The sequence below is a fragment of the Lactuca virosa genome, chromosome 2 (assembly GCF_052849685.1).
Source record: "Lactuca virosa cultivar CGN04683 chromosome 2, Lactuca_virosa_CGN04683_v6, whole genome shotgun sequence".
NCBI classification, from domain to species: Eukaryota; Viridiplantae; Streptophyta; class Magnoliopsida; order Asterales; family Asteraceae; genus Lactuca; species Lactuca virosa.
In genome coordinates this window covers 272,219,482-272,229,110 of record NC_136427.1, presented here as the reverse complement: position 1 = coordinate 272,229,110, position 9,629 = coordinate 272,219,482, and the positions used below count along the sequence as shown (strand labels likewise).

The 9,629-nt window shown below is 36.4% G+C and overlaps 2 protein-coding genes across 2 annotated transcripts; one reads left to right on the top strand and one right to left on the bottom strand.

Annotated features, from left to right (window-relative positions):
* The first annotated feature begins 4,344 nt into the window (after nt 1-4,344).
* On the top strand, nt 4,345-7,587 carry LOC145161089 (arginine biosynthesis protein ArgJ family). The gene is made up of 17 exons (XM_079080527.1): nt 4,345-4,512; nt 4,814-4,939; nt 5,040-5,163; nt 5,236-5,309; nt 5,387-5,431; nt 5,492-5,542; nt 5,625-5,693; nt 5,772-5,830; nt 5,911-5,980; nt 6,062-6,142; nt 6,235-6,321; nt 6,417-6,539; nt 6,619-6,681; nt 6,756-6,833; nt 6,922-7,067; nt 7,138-7,208; nt 7,290-7,587. Exons 1-17 carry the CDS (start codon nt 4,447-4,449, stop codon nt 7,370-7,372), a joined length of 1,416 nt encoding a protein of 471 aa, XP_078936653.1. The 5' UTR covers nt 4,345-4,446; the 3' UTR covers nt 7,373-7,587.
* Nucleotides 7,588-8,369: 782 nt separating this feature from the next.
* Nucleotides 8,370-9,303, bottom strand: LOC145161088 (histone H2A). Its single transcript, XM_079080526.1, has 2 exons — nt 8,990-9,303; nt 8,370-8,784 (listed from the first exon to the last, which is right to left on the bottom strand). Exons 1-2 carry the CDS (start codon nt 9,197-9,199, stop codon nt 8,542-8,544), a joined length of 453 nt encoding a protein of 150 aa, XP_078936652.1. The 5' UTR covers nt 9,200-9,303; the 3' UTR covers nt 8,370-8,541.
* Nucleotides 9,304-9,629: the final 326 nt, after the last annotated feature.

Genomic DNA, 9,629 nt, shown 5'->3' with positions numbered 1-9,629 from the left:
CGGGGTCCGTTATGCTCATTGGGCGGGGCCCGTTATACCCTTTGGACGGGGCCTGTTGTGTGTTATGTATGTATGGTGTGTGGTATTTTAGGGAACTCACTAAGCTTTGTGCTTATGGTTTTTAGCTTATGTTTCAGGTACTTCGGTTTTCAATTGGGAGAGCTCGGGATGATTGTAGAGCACACACCACATGTTTCACATTCTGTGATTTACTCTGATAACGATGATGTATTGATTACCTTGGTTCTATGAAAATGATATAATTCATTATTTTAGTAATTTAAAAAGGAAAACTTTTGGGTCTTATTTTTGGGACGTTACAAAGGAAGTACTTCAATGATCCCAATTCTTAATATTAAAGTTGTCGTTAAGATAATCTTTTGTTTCTTGGATTTTTGTTGCACTAATTCCCTTGATAATTACATCATCAACATATATAAGAGCAGCAACATAAATATCACCCTTTTCATGTATAAACAACGAAGCATCAACATGTGTTTGCTTGTATCCCAAAGAAGAGAATTCCATTATGAATTTTTGGTACCAATTGTGTGAGGCATGTCGTAATCCATAAATAGATTTATCCAACCTACAGACTCTAGTTTCTCCTATCTGGCAAACCCTTTTGGTACCTTCATATATACCTCTTTTTCAAGATCCCCATGCAAAAATGCATTGTTGACATGAAGTTGGTGTATGATCCAATCTTTCTTACTAGCTACAGTAAGGACGGTTCACACTGTAACCAATTTGGCAACAGGGCTAAACGTATCATGGAAATCAATTCCTTCAGTTGGGTGAAACCTTTTGCTACCAGTCGTGCCTTATATCTTTCAACTTCGCCATCCGGTTTTTATAATTAATTGTGTACACCCACTTTGAGTCAGTGGCATGCTTTCCTTCCGGTAATTCTTGAAGAATCCATGTATTGTTTTCTTCTAACGCTTTTATTTCATTTTGATGCCATCCTTCCACTTTTCACTTTGAACGAACTATTTGAAGTGTTTTGGCTTGTCATTTGAGCTGATTGTTGTCAAAAAAGCTTTATGTTCGTTAGAAATTTTTTTATAAGAAACATAATTAGCTATCGGGTGTACCGTAAAGGAGTCGTGATCTTGCGGGGTTCTTGTTGTTGGATTAGTTTCTAAGCCCGTAACTATATTTGGTATGTACTTGACCCGATTATGCATGGTGCTTTTGGGTTGCCTTCATCGAAGCAACTGGACATGATGATTTATGGAGAAAGAGAGAGAGAGAGAGAGAGAGAGAGAGAGAGAGAGAGGTTATTATGTTTATTAATATATTATATGAATAATATATTAAAAGAGAAATCATATAGTTTAATTAATATTGGTCAAGAATTAATTTTGTGGCTGAAAGAGATTAATTAAATAAAGGGGGATTGGAACTGTCAATTATAAGATAATTGATTTTGGGCTGTGAATCCTTATGGATATAAGGGAGGACGAAATTTAGAGTGTAAGCCCACTCTAATTTCGTCCAAGGGGCCTTATTCCAGAAGGTTCTTGAAGCTGCTTAGGGCCTGAGTTATCCAATTAGGGTTTTGACTAAAACCCTAGCAGCTCAGCTATTTAAGGAACCCCTAGGGCTACAGATTTCGGCACTTGAGAAACCCTAGAGTTACTATAGCCGAAATTGTGCCTCCTCCTCCCTCTCTTCTAGATCATCTTCTTGCTTTGGTGTTTGTAAGCCATTAGAGGTATTACACTTGTGATACTAAGCTCTTGAAGATTGAAGATTCTTGCAACTATTGAAAGGTAACATCTAAACTTGTTTTATTATAGATCTCGTTTTTTCATAGTATGCTATATTAGGGTTTGCAAGCTTTGGATAAATTTGCATGTACAATAGAGAAACCTAGATCCAAAGCTTTAGGGTTTTGCATGTGCACATAGGATGTTCTTTTGCTCTAAACCCATCACTTGTGAGGTATATCGATGGCGGTATGTTGACAACAAAGTCTTCAAATCTTTTCGGTTGGATTCTCGTTCTCTTTTCTCTTGGCAGATTCTCTGGTTGTGGCGTGGAACTGCCCTCAGTATTTACTTCATCTACGGTATCTAGTTCATTAATAGATTGGTCATTAAAACCATCGACATCATTTTCATCACTTTCTTGAACATCCTTTTGAACTTGATTTGGAATTATGTCATCCTCATAATTCTAATCAAAGAAATTTTCATCCTCGTCTTTATTTTTCTTGGTTTCTGTAGTTAAGAAAAGGAGAACATTTTCATAAAATCTAGCATCTCTTGAAGTGATGACTTTGTTGTTGTCAATGTCGAAAACCTTGTAGCCCTTTTTGCCTTGAGGATGTCCTACAAAAACACCCGGTCTCCTCACTTCAAACTTATATCGTTTAGTCTTTGTGTTTCTTACATACACAAGACATCCAAACACCCTCATGTGCTCATAACTGGGTATCTTCCTAAATAGCAATTCAAGGGGGTTTTAAATCATATTACCTTAAAGGATAATCATTTAACTATGTATGCAGTCGTCATGATGCACTCTCCCCATAACTTGATTGACAAGTTTGCTTCGAATCTCAGAGCCCTTTCCATCTCAAGTAAATGTTGATGTTTCCTCTCGACGAACCCATTTTGTTGTGGGGTGTGAGGACATGAGGTTTCAAGAATAATTTCTTGTTGTGTATAAAATTCAATCATTAAGCCTAATGTGAACTCATCCTCATTGTCACTTCTTATTCTCTTAACATTTTTACCAATCTGAATGTTGACCATTTTGCAAAAATCCATTAAGCACTTGCTTGCTTCATGTTTGTACTTAATGAAAAATACACATACCCCTCTACTAAAATCATCAACAGTTGTGAGAAAGTAGCGTGCCCCATATAAAGATGGTGTATGATAGCTTCCCCATATATCACAATGTATAAGATCAAAGAACTCACTAGTTTTAATAGAACTATAAGAAAAAGGTAAACGAGTGTTTTTAGCCTTTATACATGAATCACAAACTTTGTTTTTCAATTCAGAAGTAAAATTGGGTAAAAATATACTTGATGCAATTTTGCCTTGAAAGCGTGTCCTAATCTCTTATTCCAAATGGAAGCATTTGATGTAATTCTTGCACCTTTCTTTGTTGTCAAAGCCATACGATAGAGACCTTTGTCACATTGTCCTATGCCAATCAAGTTCCTAGTATGTAGTTCATGTGCAACAAAGAAATCAGGAAAGAACGTCACATAAAAATGAAGATCTTTCGTCAAACAACTAACAAAAAGAATGTTGCATTCAGATTGCAGAATGTATAACACTTCAACGATTTTAATCCCGTTAGGTAAGGTCGGGGTTCCTTTTCCTTCTACTGGAACATAATCGTCGTTGGGTATGATGCCAGGAGATTCATTATTACAATTCATCTTCCCAACGTGGAAGTTGGTTTTGAAGCAAGAATTTGTCTTTATGGTGGAGAGCACTATTAAGACCCATCATAAACACATAGAGTCTTTCTTTTTCTTTAGCTTCATTCAATCTTTTCCCAAGATCACACGTGCACTTACCATATGAGCACCTTGGATTCGGTGATACAGACTGAATCTTGTCCCAAATTCCTCTCAATTTGGTGTAGTAAGTCGATATTGAACTACCATCTTGTTGAGTCGTTGTGAGGGCCTGCTTTAATTCATACGTACGAGGAGCGTTTTCTTTGCCAAATCGCTCTTCAAGATCAGCGTACATCTCTGCAGTTGTGTTCGCGTATTTGACACTCGATCTGATCGTCTTTTCCATCGTCGTGGTGAGCCAACCCTTGATCATAGCATCACAACGCATCCACCTCATGTAATCTGGGGAATCACCATCTGGTAGTTTGATCGTCTCATCTACAAATCTCATCTTGTTCTTTGTAAATAGGAAGTTTTTCATCTCTTGAGCACAGTCTCCATAATTCTCGTCATCGTTTACGTGCATCTGTATGGAATACTCATACGCATGTATGTAATATGGTGAGTTTGTTTCAACATGATCATCTTTTTGGTTCCGGATTTGCCCGCATCGTCTCCTACCATGGCAGTGTCGCTGCTTTAGGTTTGTTCTGCGAGATCTGATCGACCCGCTTTGATACTATGAAAAACTGGTAAACAGAAATCTATCTTTCATTAATCGATTATGAGAATAAATACAAAATCATAGCCGGAAATAAGGAAATGATAACAATAAACTAGGAACTAGCTTAAATACAAACCATAGGAGATAATCACAAAATCTTTTAATATATCTATATTTTTTTGTTACTTAATAATTGTAGTAAGTCCAGCATCCAATTATATGTGACAACTTTAATTTATACTTGATACGCTTCTAAGTTGTAACCCCTAACTCTCTTTTTTCACTTTACGCCGGCATACAAACTTGAACGCTTGCATCTTCTCTGAGGAGGTTCAAATACTACTAAGAAACAATGTCGTCATTATGTGTTCCTCCCCAATTTGTTTCACTTAAGCTCTCTGAATTCAATTCTCGAAAGGTCAGAATCAAGTCAACTTAATTCAAATTTTGTCAAGTTTATACATTCGATTGTTTGTACGTCTGCATTTGTTTAATTGCGCCTATCTGGAACCATGTTATAGTAGTAGCTAAAACTCTAAACCCTAAATTTTCTTATTTCAGTCGTCGTAAAAGTGGGTTTTAAATGGGCTAAAACATGAGGAAATTTCTACTACATTACTCGAAACTGACTCCTAAAATTACAACATGTTCTTCGTCTTTATTTAACATTTGAACTAAAACTATATCTGATTTGATCATATGGATGTTCTTTTTTGCAGCTGTTAGGTTCATTTGCTTCTCCAAAAAGAGATTTTCGGGTATTTTCCATGTCGATAGATGTAAAAGAGGCATCAAATTTCATCCCAGCTGCTCCAATATTTTTGCCTGAAGGACCATGGAAGCAGGTAATGCATTTCCTTATTCTGAGACATGTTTGAACACAAAAGTAGGGATCATTCATCATAGTCCCAAACCTGTTGAATCTTTTTGATTTTAATTGTGAAGATTCCTGGTGGAGTTACTGCTGCTGAAGGATTCAAAGCTGCAGGGATGTATGGAGGATTGCGAGCATCAGGACAGAAGCCTGATCTTGCACTTGTCACTTGTGATGTAGATGCCATATCTGCAGGTTCGTTGAATTTACTATTTTAACCTTCTAGTAGTGTAAAATTGCTTGATCAATTTGACAAACTTCCTTCAGGGGCATTTACTAGAAACGTGGTTGCAGCTGCACCCGTTCTTTATTGCAAAAGTACATTACAAAAATCTACAACAGTGAGTTTTCTCTATAACTTTTTATTACCAAATCTTTTGAATTTATCTAACTGATTTCAATTATGCAACCTCTTTAGGCCCGTGCAGTCTTGATAAATGCTGGTCAAGCAAATGCAGCCACGGTAATTTCTGACTTAACTTTTTGTTACCCGTGATGTAAAATGACGTATATGCCCTTACAGGGGGATGCAGGTTACCAAGATGTAATAGATTGTTCAAATGCCCTTTCCAATGTATGTAAAGTGTAAACCTCATTGTGTTCATTTGTTTCTATTTACACAACGAAAATAATACTGATAATTCACAATTCTACAGTTACTTCAAGTAAGCCCAGATGAAATCTTGATAGAATCAACTGGAGTAATTGGTCAACGAATAAAGAAGGTAAATAACACAGCAAATTCATTTATAGTCAATTTCTTAAGCATGTGTTTGACTTATCATGTTATGTGCATTGTGCAGGAGCCTCTTCTTAATTCACTTCCTAAGTTAATTAGTTTGCTTTCATCAAGTGTCAATGGGTAATGTTGTAATTTGTAACTCCTTGTATTCCTTTCCTTTAAATGTTAAATTAATTATCGATTCTACTTTCGGTTTGCAGAGCAGATTCTGCTGCTGTGGCAATAACAACAACCGATCTTGTGAGCAAGAGTGTAGCAGTAGAGTTTGAGGTATCATATTTATATTTATTTGCTTACTTTTTTTATTTCATTTATTATCGTTTTATTAAAAAAAAAAAGTTATTTTTTAAGGTTGGTGGAAGCCGTATAAGAATCGGGGGAATGGCAAAAGGTTCCGGAATGATCCACCCGAATATGGGAACACTTCTTGGTGTATGTACTAATATTGCTATATTATTAATTTATTACCACAAAATGTTTTGTAAAAGAAATTTATTGATACAAAAAAATTTGTCAATTTTCAGGTTATAACAACTGATGCGTGTGTAGATACTGACATCTGGCGAAAGATGGTACAGGTTGCTGTGAATCGAAGTTTCAACCAGATTACTGTAAGTAGTAGCATCATTAAAGGGTATTTTAGTCATTTAACCAATAGTGACATGTGTGTATTAATAACTAAAATATTGTTTATTAAATGTTGCAGGTAGATGGGGATACTAGCACTAATGATACCATTATTGCTTTGGCTAGTGGTTTATCTGGATCAAACAGGATATCATCATTACACAGTTCTGAAGGAAATCAACTCCAAATGTGCCTTGATGCGGTGTGTTTAAATTACCAATTTACCCTTTTTTTTGTTATATGCATTTTTACAAATGTTTGTTTGTTGAGATCTTTGTCAGGTAATGCAAGGGCTTGCCAAATCAATAGCATGGGATGGAGAAGGGGCAACATGTCTGATAGAGGTCTGTTTGGTTTTTTTTTTTTTTTTTTTTGGGGGGGGGCAGAAGGGTATTTATGGAAATTGGAAATTATGCAGGTGACAGTGACTGGTGCAGGGAGTGAAAGTGAAGCAGCAAAGATCGCACGTTCAGTGGCATCTTCTTCACTTACCAAGGCATGATGGTTAATATGTTGTTATTTGAAGGTGAAATAATTGTTTCCAATGATATAATGATGATTGTTTTTATGGTTGGTTTTATCAGGCGGCAATTTATGGTAGGGATCCGAATTGGGGGCGGATAGCTTGTGCTGCAGGATATGCGGGGATTTGTTTTGACTCAAATGCCCTTAGAATAGCACTTGGAGATATTCTGCTTATGGAAGGAGGCCAACCACTTCCGTTTGATAGGTAACAGTAACACCATACATGATACATGATACATGATATTTGAAATACTGAAAATGCGGGAGTGTTCCAGGTCAGCAGCTAGTAATTACCTGAAAGAAGCTGGTGATGCCCATGGCACTGTCAAAATTCAAATATCCATAGGTAACGTTATTATCAAGTCATTCTTTATGCTTCAAGTCAAAAAGAAATTTGTGTTGTTTATTTTGGGTGGAACAAGAACAGGGGATGGACCAGGAACAGGGTTAGCATGGGGATGTGATTTAAGTTATGATTATGTCAAGATTAATGCAGAGTACACCACCTAGAGGCTAGAGACTAGAGAGTATTATAGACTCCACTTTTTCAGTTTTATTATGTGCTATAAGATATATATGAACCAAGATGTACTTGCGGATATTTTGTGTGTTATTTTATGGTGATTCTGGGAACATAAATTCAGTTAGCTTCAGTAGGTGATCTGTATTCTGTAACCACCTAAACAATAAAGATGCAGAAACAGTCAAAACACTAGTTCCAGACAGTTAATTGGTTGTTATGAAACGAAAACTAAAAACATCACCTGTCATGCATATCTATTTTCAGAAGAAAAACAAAAAACGTTATTTTATGTTCTGGAAAAAGACACATTCAATTTCTGCTTATAAGCCCCAACAGGTACTTCTTGAACAGAAATTGCAAGAAATTTTAAAACCCAGTTTTATATAGTAAACAAGAAATAACAATATGCTTTTAAACAATAAGCAAGAAAAGCAAGTTATTTGGATGTTCAAAAGTAACGTACTTTGGAGATCTTATAATATTTTTTGTAAGCACCTTCACATCATTTGGAAGAAATAACCCACTTTTAAACAATAAGCATGAACTAACAACATAGTTTTAAACCAACTTCGGACATTTTACCATGCTTTTATGACCACACGCACGCCATTTGAGGAAATATCAACATACTTTCTATGACAAATAAAAGTTCAATACCAACTTTGGTGTAAAACATATTACACCCAAGTGTTGGCTTGGGTGGGTTGTAAATGCCCGTAACCATTGCAAAACGTGATTGAACAACACCAGTTGCATATAAAACCAAATTTGGAATAATAATAAAAGCGACAGTTAAAAAAACCTTTACATATGCAAATCTCTCGATCTCATATTTTTATGTCCACAAAGTACACACGAAAATAACATCCATATTATGGTAATGGCACTGCCATCATCATTAATAACCTAACAACGTGATCCAATCCCAAACTTATGAGCCATGATACAGGAAATTGAAAATAAATCAAGGATATAGGAATCATGTATACAAAAATACTAATTTTCATTCCAAACAAACGAGATGTTGTTCTACATAGTTAAATCCAGCAATAAGATTCTGAGTACAGAGAGAGACTACAATAGCTAACTTTACCCTAAATCGCAAACAAATGTTCAGAAGATTAACAACGAACTGATGCATTTTGATATCCATCCACTAAGCTTTCTTAGGTGATTTGGTTGCTTTTGATGGAGATTTAGGCTCCTTAGTTGCTTTGTCAAGAGCCTTTTTTGGCAGAAGAACTGGGTTGATGTTTGGAAGAACACCACCATGAGCGATTGTCACGCCCGAAAGAAGTTTTCCCAATTCTTCATCATTCCTCACAGCTAAAAGAACATGTCTGGGAATGATTCTGGTCTTCTTGTTGTCTCTGGCAGCATTTCCAGCCAACTCCAAAACCTAATTTCAAATTCATTGGGTAAGAAATTCGAATTTCAGAATTAACAAACATCAAAAAATCATATAGATCTGCGAATAAGAACATTCGTACAAAACTCCAATGTTAATTTTACCGATAGTTAATGAACTCAGTTTCAATGCTCAATTTATCGATAAAGCAGTGAAGGGGTGTTAGGTAATTGTAAATAAATAAGCCGGAAAATACCTCAGCAGCAAGGTACTCGAGGACGGCGGCGAGGTAAACCGGAGCACCGCTTCCAACACGCTTTGCGTACTGGCCTTTCTTGAGGAAACGACCCAACCTGCCGACGGGGAACTGAAGACCGGCCTTGACGGAGCGGGAAACCGGCTTCTTCTTAGGACCACCAGCCTTCCTTCCGGCGGCTCCCTTTTTCACCTTTGTTCCGGCCTCCATTTCACCTTTCAACGACTAAATTAGGAAATTAACCTGACGGAAGAAGAAAGCCCCTGTGATTTTTCCGATTAAACTTATTGTGTGTGATGTTTTTGAGAAATATGTGGGGGTGTTATTTATATGGCGATTTGTTCGCTTCGCTTGGAGTATTGATTTTTGTGGTGATGGATTTTGGCCGCTAGATTGAGTTTGATCAACGGGTGATGCTGGGAGTTGGTTGATCCGTGTGGTTTTGGATTGACCAATCAGAAGAAGGGAAATAAGGAGGAAGCGCATTATTTATTTTTAAAGGGTTAATTACTTTTTGACATTGTTTTGAAAGTAAAATAGTTATTTAGGTCATAAATCATAATTTAGTAAATTCAAATGCTTGACCCCAGTAATTAATGTAGGTTATATAATATCAAATAACTACGACGGAATTTTTTAA

Bases quoted from the DNA above. Each gene is read 5' to 3' on its own strand.
- LOC145161089 (XM_079080527.1), top strand. From the start codon at position 4,447: ATGTCGTCATTATGTGTTCCTCCCCAATTTGTTTCACTTAAGCTCTCT. The intron at 5,164-5,235 runs GTTCGTTGAATT...AACTTCCTTCAG, and splicing joins TGTAGATGCCATATCTGCAG to GGGCATTTACTAGAAACGTG. The intron at 7,068-7,137 runs GTAACAGTAACA...GGAGTGTTCCAG, and splicing joins CAACCACTTCCGTTTGATAG to GTCAGCAGCTAGTAATTACC.
- LOC145161088 (XM_079080526.1), bottom strand. From the start codon at position 9,199: ATGGAGGCCGGAACAAAGGTGAAAAAGGGAGCCGCCGGAAGGAAGGCT. The intron at 8,785-8,989 runs GTATTTTCCGGC...ATTTGAAATTAG, and splicing joins TCGAGTACCTTGCTGCTGAG to GTTTTGGAGTTGGCTGGAAA.